Source organism: Cololabis saira, chromosome 10 (genome assembly GCF_033807715.1).
Source record: "Cololabis saira isolate AMF1-May2022 chromosome 10, fColSai1.1, whole genome shotgun sequence".
Classification (NCBI taxonomy): domain Eukaryota; kingdom Metazoa; phylum Chordata; class Actinopteri; order Beloniformes; family Belonidae; genus Cololabis; species Cololabis saira.
In genome coordinates, this window is record NC_084596.1 from 22,542,809 (window position 1) to 22,558,029 (window position 15,221).

At 41.8% G+C, this 15,221-nt stretch overlaps 1 protein-coding gene across 1 annotated transcript; it reads left to right on the plus strand.

Annotated features, from left to right (window-relative positions):
• Positions 1-14,442, plus strand: LOC133452614 (nuclear receptor ROR-beta-like). Its single transcript, XM_061732070.1, has 10 exons — positions 1-461; positions 7,725-7,810; positions 7,926-8,067; positions 8,186-8,704; positions 9,424-9,545; positions 9,733-9,865; positions 10,419-10,526; positions 11,155-11,265; positions 11,760-11,872; positions 11,965-14,442. The coding sequence occupies exons 1-10, from the start codon at positions 455-457 to the stop codon at positions 12,124-12,126; spliced, it is 1,503 nt and encodes a 500-aa protein (XP_061588054.1). The 5' UTR covers positions 1-454; the 3' UTR covers positions 12,127-14,442.
• The last annotated feature ends 779 nt before the right edge of the window (positions 14,443-15,221 follow it).

Below are 15,221 nucleotides of genomic sequence, written 5' to 3' on the forward strand. Positions count from 1 at the left end.
TATGAGATCATGTGAGAGTCCACGCTGGGAGAAAGTAGGTTAGCAGGGTAGACTGAGAGGAAAGCAGGCGGAGAGTCGCGGCGCTAAAGGGGGGTCAGAACATCGCTCCTTCATCGTGGGACAAATCTGTCAAAACAAAACAAAAACTTGACGCAAATCTATTTTAGCAGTGCGCGCAGACGGACTACGATGCGAACCGAAGCGACTTCCCTCACTCTTTTATTTGGCTTGGACTTTATTGAGCGATAAGGAGAAGAGTTTCGAATAGTTTCTTCCTTTTTTTCTCTCTCTTTCTCTCCACTTGCCTGGCTTTGGAAAACTGACTGCAGCGAAGTGAATATTTGCAGAGCCAGTTTACTCTGGCTCCACCGCTTTATTCATCTGTCCCGTCATCTACACCTAACCCATGTAGTCGGATCTCCGTCGTCTTGAAAGAATAAAGAAAAACGCCAAAATGAGAGGTGAGTTGAATTTATGTGAAGATGAATCTGTGCATAAATGAAACATGGTCACTGTTTGCTTTATCGAGGGCTCGGACAGCAGCCACATGTGTGTGCGCAGGGACTGGAGCGCGCCTGCTTTCCTCAGTGCGCACCAATAATCCCTCATGACTGGATTATGGCTGCATGTTAAACACTGAAGTTCAGGGTTCAATAGTAAAGATCTCGGAGACACGGTGTTTGGGTACTAATCAGAATAAATTTAACCTCGGTTTCTATGATTTATTGTGTAAAGTAACTTATAGTCTACTTATGATAAAACCTAAGCGACTACAGTAGATGTGGGTTTTACGTGCGTAATTTGCGCTTTATAATTCATGGCGTTGCCCAGTCTTTGGGGGTTTCTTTTATACAAATGTGAGTCATTCCTAACCTAACTTGAGAGTCCTGTGAATTTTGCTTGAGGATCAGTGTAACAGTTATGCAATGAGGAAAGGGAGGGGTATGAGCAGGGGTTGTTGTTGTTAACTAAAACTAAAATTATATAACCGCGATGTTATGCGACCTTCTCAGGTTTCTCATAAAAACCATACACTTTATTTTTTATTTTTTGTAATTTGCTACCATTGGCACAAGATCATGATAATGAATCTAATAATAATTTGATAGTTCATATTTTGACCTGGCTCCTGCAGGATCGTCGCATTTTGCAAGATGAAACACTCGCGAAAACGTTTTACAACGACTTTTTTTTTGTTCTTATCGTTGATAATAATGCACGGTGAATGTGAGCAGTGCCGGTGCGGTTGTGGTGTTGTTTTGGTGTGATGGCTGTGCCAGCATGGCTGGCTGCGTGAGCGTACAGAGGGAGAGGTGCCCGGCTGTTCCACTGACCCAGTTATGTCACCGGGCATTAAACAGCATCGGCAGCAGAGGGAGGAGGGTTGACTGCGAGACGCGTCGCGCCGCCTGAATTATGGTTCCGCGTTAAATAGACGCAGAGCCGACGGCGTAGGGCACGCGTCGCCGCGCACCGTACGCCGTAGGCTCTGCGTTGGTCTAACGCGGAACCATAAATCAACCTTGACTCGCTGTGCCATGTGCGATCACAGGTGCCTTCAGAATTTCGCTCCTAAACTGATCTTTAATATGACCAGAAGGAGATGCAATAATTACCACAGACTTTTTCTTGTATGCAACCTACAGGAAGTGCAATTCCAGTGATGGTTAAATTGAATTATAAATGAATTAGGGTATATTTCCGCAGCCAGATTTGTCTCAAACCACGTGTTTAATAAGGCTGCTAATTGCCTTGACTTTACAGATTGTCTTTTGAACAACCCTATGCAAACCTTTGAAGTCTTGAAGGGTCCTGACTCCGTCTTTCCCCTGACATTTTTCCCGCGGCATAATCTTTTGTTGTGCAGGATTACCTGCAAAGGAGTTTTATTCCCTTGACAGGGGAGGAAACAGATGGATTTTTTTCTTTTAGTTTAAGAAAAAAAGGAGGGAGGGGGGGCAACAGTGGGGCCTCTCTTGGAGGGAGGCTCCCTTCATGGCAGGATATCCAAATGTAAACAAACCGCTGTCTTTTCTTAGCTGGCTGGGCCAAAAAGTTTGCTTTGTCACATAACCTGTTGCTCCCTCACAAAAAAAAAGACTAGCACTTCATTATTTTGTATTGTATACCAAGTTGAGCAAGTTTCCACAAACTTGCAGTCACGATCAAATTGTTGAGTGTTAATGTTTTGGCATGCTCATGGACCTCTGGCCGTCTGCTGGAATGTCTGGGCGGCCGACACTTCCACTGGTTTGCAGCACTAGACAGAGTCATGGACTTCTTCAAAAGTACAGGCTCATGTCGCGCACTGACACCCTACATAAGAGGCCAGTGCACTTCTTAGCTCCGCTCTCCTCTCCCCTCTCTGGGCCTCAGCTTGGCCTCCAGTGGTATTTGCATCTTTTAAAATAGAGTCTGCGGAAATCACCACCGGCCAGATGGCCAGACTGTATCCAGTAGGTGCATTTGTCATATTACTAATCTATGCATCTTTTTTTTTCTTCTGATCCTTTAACACCAATATACAGGCATTATTTGAGGACATTCATTTTTATTTGAGTGACAGTTTACTTCCTGAATTTAACCAGAACGACTGACAATTACCCTAAGCTTAGATTCCTTAAATACTCTGGAAAATGTTGCCTTAACGTGCCTTCACCAAGGATGAGGAGAACCACAGGGGGTTCTCTTTATACAGCTCTGTGCAGTGCTGAAAGCCTCCATCCTATTGTGAGCAAAGACACAAGAAGTGCATTGGTGTTTTTTTTAAATGTATAGCGCTCGAGCAGGAGGCCCTCACCTCCTATAGAGAGTGTTTACTCATTTTGTCAGTCATTCTCATGAAGAATGGTGGTGAGACTGTCAAAGGCGTCTATAGAAAACCGTGACGTCTGTTGCTTCAGTGCGGTTAGTGAGCTTAATGGTAACCTTTGGAAAAACACAACACAAGGTGTATTTGTATTACAACATGTTGAGCAATATGAAAATAAAAAAGCACCTATGTACTGCATCTATGAGCATGTGGTAGACTAGAAAACCCTAATTTTCCTTTGATATACTACCGAAACACCGACAATATATCTGTTTGACGTGCTGACCATTTGACTCACTAATCGTGGGGCACCTGTTGAGGAATTATTGCCTCTTTGTTTATCATTAAATACAGAGGTGGGAGCATTTTGAATCATTAAGTCAGTGATTTTCCTCAGCCGCTCCCTACCCCACCCTTACTGAATTAGCCTCTGCAGAGATAACAAAGTTACACATTTAGCTGGCTGATAAAAAACTCTGAGGCCAACAAGTTTGTCGTAGCTGTTAAAGTGTCTCCTCTTCGTTGGTTTTGTTGAAAGGTTTGGGTGGGTCACACAAAGTTTCCGTCCGACACCTGCTCTGATCAAACATCATTCTTTGTTTTGTCTTTTCCCATTGTTAGTTGGGCATCACTGACGCAGTCCCTTTATGTTTTACAGATTATAGAACAGGCAGCGATCACTTTATATAGCTAATAAAGTGGCCAGTGAGCGTTTGTCATGTTAGCAAGAGCAGGAGTGTTATTGATCTCTCTGGCATGCTCCCAGTCTCAAGAGAACCAAAGGTCAGAAGTCTCAGACTGATGTTGTTGCACAGGTCACAAATGATACTCGGGGTTAAAGGTAAATGTTCTTTTAGTCTTATTATGGCGTCGGCTGTTTCTGTCATCACTGACAGCCTGGGTCAATTTGAGTGTTTAGCAAACAATAGTGCTGTTTTTGTAGAGATTAACTAGCTAATGAATAGAACAACACATATGTTAGTAATTACATAAGCACTAGAGTCAAATTTATGCACAAATTTATGCAAAACAATGATAGTAAACGCAAAAGCTTTTCGAAACTTGACTTCAGAAGTTTTTATTTGAAGTCAGCTTGAGATGAAAATTTTGCTCTATTTTCAGGTGTTTTTTCAGTTCATTGTTCCTGCAAAAAAATGTCTTTGAAGTATCAATATTAATTGTTTTTCCTTATTCATTACTTGCATATAAGTAAGCAGCTTTTTCATTTACTGCATTTTTGCTCATTTGGAAGTCACAGTTTATCAACATAATGATTTATTCTCTTTAGAAATGTTGAGTCATCGATCATTTGAAAATTGTGTAATTCGTTTCCTTATTAGATTACTTGGAATCTTCTTTCTATCATCTTGGTTGCGCCTGAACTGAACAAGCCCCAGCCTGGCAGGGCTGGCAGGGAGTTTACAGTCCCGTTCAGTCATCTTCACCAATTGGTTTGGTAGATTGGAGCTTTGTGCAATCCCATGGTCAGATTTTTCAAAACAACTAAGATGGGTGCAGAAACTCGAATAATATCTTCGATCTACAAAGTTTTACTGCTAAACCAACAGCATTCACGAGCCCTTCTACTCCACTGCACCCCATTTTAAATGTGTTTTGTTTATACTAGTCTGTTTCTTGCTCTCCCCATGTCACAGGCTTTGTTTTCCCTGATTGGTTGTCCAGAAGGAGTTTCTTATGCATCTGTTGGGACTGCCTCCTGGAAATCAAAGTTGATTCCAGGGGAACTAGACTAGTTCTATGAAAAGGGAAGAGTTAAGATGGCTGGCCAGGCGACTTTCATGACTTGTATATCGTTAAAGTGTATAATGTGTGCAGTTGTAGCTGACTGGGGTGGGTGGCTGGATGGGTGTCTGTGCAATTCTGGCGCTCAGCTGAGGACAAGAATAGCACAGGTTGAAGCACAGGCTCAATGTCAAAGACCAGGGAGGAGGGTGGGGGCTGAACAGCTCACAGTCAAGTTCAGAGTTCACATGATTCAAGTGGAATGTACAGTATGTCCCATTATGGTCATACATCATTGGGTTTCTTGTTACAAAAACTACACTGACAGTTTTCAGTGACTTCATGCAAAAGTAAAATAATTTGAAAATGGATATCTGCTGCATATTGGCTTAAGCTCCAAGTAAAGCCTTTGTAAACCCTTTCCTGGTTTAATTTTGATGTTATGTAACACTGGGAATTCTTAAAAAAAAAAAAAAAAAAAAAAAGGGCAGGTTAGTCATGGAGATGCTATGTGAAGTCTGGGCAATGTTCAGCTCCACCTTAAAACAGTTCTGCAGAAAGCAGGATCATACTCTTGCTTCCCTCCTCCTTCTCCCCCTGCAGTGGGAAAGTGTGTCAGTGGGACAGAACATCCACATGGGCTGACAGGCCACAGGGCCGGACTGACGGATGACTCAGCCAGTGTCAAGAAAGCAGCGAGCGGCGCGCAGCCAATGGGGAAGAGAGAGTCTGAAGGAGGAGGGGTGTCAGTGTTGCTAGAGCAGTGGTTCTTAACCTTGTTGGAGGCACCGAACCCCACCAGTTTCATATGCTCATTCACCGAACCCTTCTTTAGTAAAAAATAAAATATGATTTTTTTTTACTGGTGCACGAAATGAATTGTGCATTAACATCACCTTGTTCAAATAACAAATCAGATCAGATAAGCAACTCCGTACAATGCTGTGAGGATCGGTTTGTTGATGGGTACAAATCCAAGAGCGGGCAGAGTGGCCTTTTCATCGAATCTGGCTCTCTTCACCTTGAATTCAGCAAGCGTTGGGTTCTTGTATTCCCCATCTCCATGCAGTTTCAAGAAGTGTTCCTTCAGTTTTGAAGGTGCAAGACTAGAGTTGCTCAACTTGGCATTGCAAATCATGCAGATGGGACACTGACTCCTGTCACGTTTCGTGATACATGTAAATCCATGTTTTATATATTCGTCCGACCACTTTCTTTTTTTGCCCGACATAGTTAGCATGGATTAAAATATTCCGTAAGAAATCACACAACAACCCGACAGTCACACGTTGTGGCGGTTGGAGGTGGACGTGGGGTCGGCGTCACAAACCGTAACCCAACGTCACACCGTTCCGGTGTGTGGTCCCGACTGAGAAGGAGGTCTCACTCTGCTGCTTATCCAGCGCTCTCAAAGCGGACCGGTAGGGAGTCTCACTCAGACACATATACGGCCCTCTCTAAGCGGTCTGATAGGGAGGTCTCACTCTGCTGCATAAACCAGCGACCTCAAAGCGGACCGGTAGGAAATCCCAGAGCAGGACGCTTTCAATGACTGTGCCCACTAACTGCAGACTAGACTGAGGGGTGGACCTCTGCGGTGGAGGCTCCACCGAACCCCTGAGACCGACTCACCGAACCCCTAGGGTTCGATCGAACCCAGGTTAAGAACCACTGTGCTAGAGTGAGCCTGCTCAATGAGTGCTGTGAAGAATGCTCACAGACAGGAGTTATATAATCGAGACACAAGGGAGGGGTGGAGGGAAGGAAGGAGAGAAAGGGTGCGGGAGATATTTTTCCATTGCATGCCTGCAGCTGCCCTCATCAGTTGGAGTATTTTAGTCTCCAGTTTTAGAGAGGAGACAGGCAAGCGTGTCATTAAACAGAAAAAAGAAATGGAAAGTTGTGTTTTCCAATACCTAGGAGTGAAACAATCCAATGCGTTCGCAGTTTTCCGTAGCTGTGGTGCAAACAGTGGCTGTGGAAATCAATCGAGGGTTGTACAGACAGCACACCCAGGCCGCAGCTGTCTCATGATATAGCCGTTGCTGTTTTAACCTCAACCAACAAAGAGGGAGACTTTGTGTGTGTCACATGTGCAAGTGTGATGAGATTCCCTATCTGTTTGTGTGCTCTGTTCCCTTATCAAGGAGTGGGGGGTTATCTTTTCTTAGCTGTGTGTGCTGGCTAGAAAACTGAAAACACCATATAGTAGTTTGCCCAAATGTTGCAATTTTAAGCTAAATCACCCAAAGGATAAATTAATTTAGTGCTTTACTATACAAAATTAAATAAAGCAAAGCGTAGAGGTAATGAAAGGAAGATAAAATAGACGGGAAGGATTTAAAAAAAAACAACAAACTGTAATAGGTTATATAAAAAGGCCTTATACAGGCTTTGACTAAGTACTAATATTTACCAGCATGAGTTTCACAGAGTGGGAGTTTCAATTGTGTACAAAATGTCTGGTAATGAGACATGTTTCAGGCTCACAGACTGGATTCAAAAAGATTCAAAACTTTTTGACTCTCAAAGAGGAAATATAACCCTTAATGCATAAAAGAAATATGATATAATATAAGGCACGAAATATAAGAACTTATGAAAATAGAAATTGTCAAGTTGCATATGGTATCAATGGTAGGAAATCAAGTCATATTAGCAGCCAACTGTAACCATTTAAATGTACTCTGTAACATTTATGATGTTCTGCTGCAAAAATGCAAAAAACAGTTGTGCTGTGCTGCAGTCTCTAGTACTAGGTGTCAGTTTACACTGGATCTCTATGGACAAACTAGGAAAAAACTGTCCTTTTCCTAAATACTTTTAAAACACTATTCCAGTGCACCAGTGCAATCAAATCAAATAGATTAATAAAGCAAGAAAGTGACAGAGAAAATGAAAAAAGCCAGGAAAAAAACCAGAGACAAAGCCAGACTCATGGTGGGCGGCCGTCTGCACTTTTCGTCTTCAATTTTTTTTCAGGTGAAAGCATCCTAAATACGGGCCTCTGTGGGACTTTGTTCTGTCTGAATTTGTTCTGTAACACTATTTGTGTTGAGATATATTCTTGCCTGTTTAAATGATCCCTGCCAAACTACCTACAGATAATATTGACTAATTTGGGGCGGTTTTCTGACCTGTCTTGTTTGCTTTTTTTTTAATCCTACAGCTCAGATCGAGGTCATCCCGTGTAAAATCTGCGGGGATAAGTCCTCAGGAATTCACTATGGAGTCATCACCTGTGAAGGCTGCAAGGTGAGGTGAAAGGCAGCGAGCAAAGCAGGATACCAACCATAACTTTAACCAGCCTGGTACATGACAAGCTTTCAAGTTATTAAAAATGTTGTGCTTCTACTTTTGTGTGGTCAAGGGTTTCTTCCGTCGTAGCCAGCAGAACAATGCCATGTACTCCTGTTCGCGTCAGAGGAACTGTTTGATCGACCGAACTAACCGCAATCGCTGCCAGCACTGTCGCTTGCAGAAGTGCCTGGCTCTGGGCATGAGCCGAGATGGTAAACAGAACAAAAATATGCACTTTTAAAGTGCATATTACACTTTAATTTTTATACTTTTTGGATTAGTTTGTTAGCTGAAATATTAATGTGTTTACAATGTGTTTTCTCTGTGCAGCTGTGAAATTTGGTCGCATGTCAAAGAAGCAGCGCGACAGCCTCTACGCTGAGGTCCAGAAGCATCAGAAGTCCCAAGAGTGTGTGGTGTCCAGCGGCGGGGGCTCCACTGCTCTGTCTTTACCCAGGGAAGATGGATTGTGTGGTGGTGGCCCAGAGGACGGTGAGGAGGGTCTGAGCCGGTCCTACAGCAGCGGGGGCTCCACCTCCACCTTGAGCGATCTGGATGACATTGCAGCACTGCCTGACTTGTTTGACCTGCCGCTGACTCCTGAGGAGGCCAGCGAGTACTGCAGCCTGGAGCTGCTCGGAGGTGGAGGAACCAGCACCGGGAACACCTCCAACTCCTCATCTTCCTCTTCCTCTTCCTCATCCTTGTCCAATCAGAACTCCCCCCAGCAAACTATGCTGGACACAATGGACACCAGTGGTATCCAATTCCTGCATAATCATCCGCTGCTGGCACGCAGTCATTCACTGCTGGACCACCTTCCTGATGACTGCTCAATAACAGACCTGGGTAAGAGCGAATATAATAAAACACCAACAATTCCTGAATATTTACCCCTTACTAAAATTAAAGGAGTTACACGTGATAGACTAAAGCATTTTCAAGCCTCACGTAGTGATCAAAGCTATATTCCTAGCCATGGCTCTCTGGAAATGAGCAAAAATGCAGTGAATGAAAGACAATTTTAAAAGCAAATCTAATCCAGTAACAACCACAGATGAAAGACAAGGACATATCTCCTGAAAACGATACAAATCAGGACAAGGACAAGATTAAATTGGCAAAACAACCAGATAGTAAGCAGAGGGGAAAATAATCTCTCCGCAAACAAAGGTATGGTGGTCTACTGGTATTTATACACTTAATAAGGCAAAGGCTTTCACTGACGTGTCTCCGGAGAACCGAGGAGAAATAAATTTCTCTTTTATTAGATGGTTGCTGGCAACAACAACTGTTTAGTGGGTCTCTGGGGACGTCTAAAGGAAGACATTAGTAAATGTTCTCTGACTGGTGGATATTAAGTGCAAGAGGTGGAATCATAGAACTCCTGCGCGGCGCAAAGCTTCCAACAGTAAAAGGTCACAGGATTCTGTGGATATGTAAACAATGCCACTATAACCATGACGTTCTCTCAGTTTTTTTTACAAAAGTGCAAACCTGTAACAATAACAACATCAAAAAGTCAGGGTTGGACTGCATTGAAGTTGGTGTTTTGTTTTATTTTACAGAGCATATAACACAGAGCATTGTTAAGTCTCACATGGAGACATGTCAGTACAGTGCTGAAGACATGAAGAGATTCACCTGGGTACAGTACACGCCGGAGGAGACACGGGCTTTTCAGAGCAAGGTATGCCACGCACACCATAGGCCAAAGAGTTGTAAAGGATGAGGCTGGAGTTCGTTTCTAGTTTAAATGTTGTTGAGAAATGTCTGAAAATATCAAAAACCAACTTTTTCAGTCTTTGCCTGAAAAAATGCTGAAATTAATAGAAATGAATATTCACTCACATCTGTTTTTGTTTGTACTTCCTCAGTCAGCTGAGTGGATGTGGCAGCAGTGTGCGCACCACATCACCAACGCCATCCAGTACGTGGTGGAGTTTGCTAAGCGTATCGCTGGCTTCATGGACCTGTGCCAGAATGACCAGATTATACTGCTGAAAGCAGGTCAGTGCACAAAAAAATACCCACTTACCTAATTCACAGTTAAGTCTTCCACTGTAAACACCGTCTTAATCTTGCTAACTTGACTCTCTTCCTGTTTTTTTTTCTCCAATTTCATCCCTTTGTTTTATTTTTATCATTCATTTATTTGCTTTTATAAAATACACCCACTTATCTGACCACCGGTGGCGAATTACACAATTCTGGAAAAAAAACCTTTAATCATTCATTTATTTATTATCTGCTCAACACGTAAATATCTGACATGACTTGCATATATTTGACAATGCGTTTACTTTTTGTAAATGTTTTGAACATGGGAAAAAAAAATCTTGATGGATATCTGTTATCCTGTGGATTTTTAAATGGTTGGTAATTGTCTCGTTTATGCTTTACACCAATCTGAATCAAAATTATTTATATATGTTTTTGTATATGTTTTGTGCATGTTGGAGCATCTTTGGCCCTCTCTATCCTCCATTTCTTTCTTCTCTCTGCATCTCTACATCTCTACATCTCTCCGTCTCTTCTTCTGGGTCTGTGGTTACCCCTTTAGGCTGCCTGGAAGTCCTGCTCATACGTATGTGCCGCGCCTTCAACTGCAACAACAGCTCCATTTTCTTCAACGGGAAGTTTGCTTCGGCTCAGTTCTTCAAAGCCCTTGGTGAGGATCAGTCGGTAATGTAGTTGTGTGAGCTTTGAAGTATTCGGAAAATGCATCTGAAGACTGTTGCAGTGTTCAATGCAATTCATTACTTTAGATTACGTGAGCATGATAATGGCCCTGTCTTGCAACTTTTCTTGAAATGTTGTCCTAAGAGAGCCTTGATGTTGCTGTTTATTTTCTGTTCAGTATAGCAAAAAAAAAAGCCAAGTACCAATGTGTTCTAGTGGGAAAACTAAAAGAAAAACACCATTTAACAGCACGATAAACAAATTTAAAGAGATGTTGCCTTCCTTTAAAATATATAATATATAATATACATTAGCTCTCGAGGACCGGGGGTTGGTGACTCCTGCTCTAAAAGATGGATCACGTAAGTCACAGCTGTATTTTTCATGAAACATTTGAATCCTGTGACTTCTAGTAGGTCAGACGGGAGGTAATGACCGAATTAAATTGAACTAAAACAGATTTTCCACAGCATCCAGAAACAGGGACGGTAGTCATTCCCTTTAAATCACAAGTCCACCTGATCGTACCTTATTTCAGTAACTAAAATAAGAAGGACGATTAAAGTTTCTATGTTTGACAATTCACTTATCGAGCACAATGTGTTGTTTGTGTGCAGGTTGTGACGACCTGGTCAGTGCAGTGTTTGAACTTGGGAAAGGGCTCTGCCGTCTGCAGCTGTCGGATGAGGAGATGGCTCTGTTCAGCGCCGCTGTCCTTCTGTCCCCTGGTGATTATTTTTTTTCTTTTCTTTCTCACTTGCACAAACACTCTTAGATGCAAGCATGTTGAAGAAGAAGCGCACATTGTTCTGTAAAATAATGGTCATAATAGTCAGCATTGTTTTTGTTAATGGTAGAGGAGAAAAGGCCACATTCACATTAAAGAGTTAGAGTTACAGCTACAGAAATATTTTCAACGTAAATTTCGGACCTATTTAAAGTCTCACACATTAGATCAGAATTTATTTTTACAGACTTTAACATGTATATGCCTTACAGTGATTGACCCACGCTCGTGGATTACAAGTTTTAAAGCAACAAAACAAAGACTTAGTAGAACACATTTTCCTATCAGATAATGTTTTTAATGTAACTGCTCAGTAATAATACCACATCTTAAAGAACCTGTGAAAGCCGTAGACTTGGTGAATGTAAAACACCCTGAGATGTGATTTTTAAGAACTATAAAGGGGAAATAAAGTGGCTATCTCTGTTCCTGCAGATCGACCCTGGCTGACTGAAGGCCAGAAGGTTCAGAAGCTCCAAGAGAAAGTCTACTTGGCTCTGCAACACAGCTTAGAGAAGAGTGGTGCCTCTGAAGAGAAACTGGACAAGGTAAACGCAAGCAGTCGCTTTTGTTCAGAACCTCTTTGACCCTCGAAGCTTCTATGTTGGATATTAATTTTTGGTGTCGTCTGTCCCCACAGATGGTGTCCAAGCTGCCCGTGATGAAGTCTATCTGTAACCTCCACATTGACAAACTGGAGTTTTTCCGTTTGGTCCACCCAGAGACCGCCTACAGTTTTCCACCGCTGTACCGGGAGGTGTTTGGCAGCGAGATGTCTCTCCCAGACTCCACTGACAGCTAGATGGGCAGATAGACGAACATTAAAGAGGGGAGAGGGTGTATTAAGAGGTAGAGGAGCAAAAAGAGACAGAGAAGGATAAAGATGTTGAAGCTCAACAACCAGCAATTAAGAGACAATCCAGGACTTTAAATACTCCGTCTCCCAAAGTAGTCCTTCACTATCCCAGCAGGCGAAGCACCTTACACTACAGACCACACATGCTCTTGGTCCTCTGCATATTGTAGCATCGACAGCAAGCCTATGGGCTTCATAAAAACATTACTGCAGCCCACATAGCATGTAACAGCTCTAAGCTCTAAAACATGTTTGACGTGTGATCCTTTTGTTGATCAACCAACCAGATATGAATGTACCTCATTGATTAGCACCGCTGCACAAGCAAGAACCCAAAAATAGTGAATGTACAAACCTCCCACTCTGAGAGTTTCACACTTGCTGTTAGTATGAAGCTGATCAACAGTTTAAATACAGTTTTTTGTCAATATTTCTCTATATTCAAGCATCTCAGTATGCAATCACATTGATACGAACAGCAACCTTCTATTGACCCTTACTTCGGGACCAAGATCGCAGGTCAGACTTTTCTCTGACGGTGAAAAAAATATACATGGTGTAGCTGACGACCTAGATCAAACTTAGTAACTAGTTCAAAAACAGTTTCACACACCTTTTACAGTGGACAGTGTTCGGTGCTGCCTTTCATAGGCTTTTGTAATGCAATGAGAAACCTCAGTCCCACACACCCCTTTCCTTGTAAATGCCACTTAGACGGGGCAAAACGAAACTATCTTTAATTTATATACACATTTATAAACAAATATTTTAAATAAGAATGTAAATAGATGACTATATATAAGTATATGGAGAGAATAAGTGTATGTGAGGGTGAGAAAGGGGGAAAGCGAGGAGGAGGCACAAACAATGTGAGGAAAGCTGATATTTGGACTCATTTCCTTTTTTTCTGGATGATTTGTCCACTTGACAGTACTCTCAGGTTTCCATGGCAACAAACCCTCTCTTGGCCTGATGGCAATGGCACAGCCATCCCGCGAGCAATGAGGTGGACACTTGTTGCAGATGCAACACTGCAGGGGAGGCAGCACACTCAAAGGCAGAGGGGGGGGGGAGGAGAAAAAGGCTTGCTTTCAGTCTCCAGTGCTGTCCACTGCCCTCCCCGACTTAAAGAGACAGTTGGACAAACGGGACACTAAGGACAAGAGAGAGCGCAAGGCAAAAGATGTCTTCATGAACTGTTTAATATAACAGAACATACTGGGTCTCTCCGTGTGTTTCTAACCAGCAGTCAGTATCATAGGAATTCAGTAACAGATCTGTGTTTCACTCAGTGTTTCAGTTGGCTCGAGGCTGAAATTACAACAATCAGCATGTATCATAAACATTCTCCTGGTTGGTGCAACTGTATTATTTTGTACATTTTGGTGTTCATCTCTCCTTTTAATCCAAAACCCAACACTCATCTGAATACCAAGCACTTATTCTTTCTTCTTTTTCTACTGACACTAGTCTAAGGCCAGACAGAGCTGCCAGCTGCCCCCCTGAGTTTGGCTTCAGTGCCAGTAAGACTTCTGTCAGTCTGGTTTATTATTTTTTATTTTTCATTCCGTGTGTGACACAGGGTCATCCATAGCTGTTTACATTTTTCATGTACATAACACATATTCTGATGTAATGAGCATTGACATGACAATAATGTCTTACTTGGACGTGATGTAAAGTTCTGAAGCAGAGTTTCAGGGTCTGCTGGCTGTTGCTCAGGGAGCTAGCTGTGATCTCTTGTCCCTTTTTATAACAAGTGTCATCTTTTAGCCTCATACAACTCACCTTTGCACCTAAGACTCATAACCATGATCACTGTGGACGTAAGTTCTCTTGTTAACGTTACTCACAAAGTGTCAAAGTCCTTCCTGTTTTTCCTAATATTGTAACATTGAATTTAAGATTCAAAAATACAAAAAAAGAATCATTTAGAGTAAAGGATTAATTTCATTATTGGGGTTTAATGTTTCTTTTGCTGTGATTTCCATTTATCTGTCAGTCTTTTATCCACAGTTTGCTTCACGTCTCCACTCATTGTCCTGTAAAGTCAGTGATTTATTTTTTTAATTGAAGAAAGACTAGGTTAAGTGAAAAAAACCAACAGTTTGATTCCTTTCTATTTCCCTGTATGACAAAATGTACAAGATGTATATGACTAGTCCAAGAGTGAGTCACACAGCTCAATATATATTGTTGTCCAATGGGATACATTATATGTGATTTTAAGAATGTAATAAATGGTTTCTCTTTCTTTTCAAATGGTTGTTCCTCATTTCAACGTTTACGTTGCTGTTATGCAAACGTTTTTAGCCCTGATCCACTGTGCAACATCATCATCTGACTAATCCACAAGTATTTTGCAATATTAACATAACCGCAAGAATGCAGTCAGAGTCATTATGAGCTATTTATACCTGCAGCAAGAAACAGGAATCCAAAAGCACCCTGTACTCAACAACATGGAGCAAGACAGCAGTCACAGAAGACGGGGTCAACCAAAGCCCACTGCAAAATTAAGAGGGGATCTTTAAGATGAAAAAACCTTTATCTATTTTTAAATTTTTTTATTTTATTTTCCCTGTTAGAAATACACAACCTGGTGGTCACATGTAAATTAATATTGAGATTCAACTGTAAATACAAACTGACTAGAGCCTGTAGTTCAGCAGAGTTCACAATGGACCTCTCCTTTTGACTGACTTTTCACTCTAAAACATATTTCATATTCATGTAAATGTAAAATAGCCAAAATCATTTTCAATTAAAAACATATGAAATGGAACAACAGAGTGTACTTCTGCCCTTAATTATGGTCTAGTTCCGCTTTTGAAGTGCCAACATGACTATGAAAACAGGAGGATTTACTCATATCCACACCATGTTTTAGTATCTAAAAATAGCACTTCTTACAAGAAGTTCAAAATCAGAATCAGGTTTAGTGGCCAAGTCAGGTCAAACAAGACGGGTAAGTTGACTCCGGTTATTTCGCTCACTGTGCAGTAAATAGACATATGACAGCTGTTTTTTGTTTCTTAACA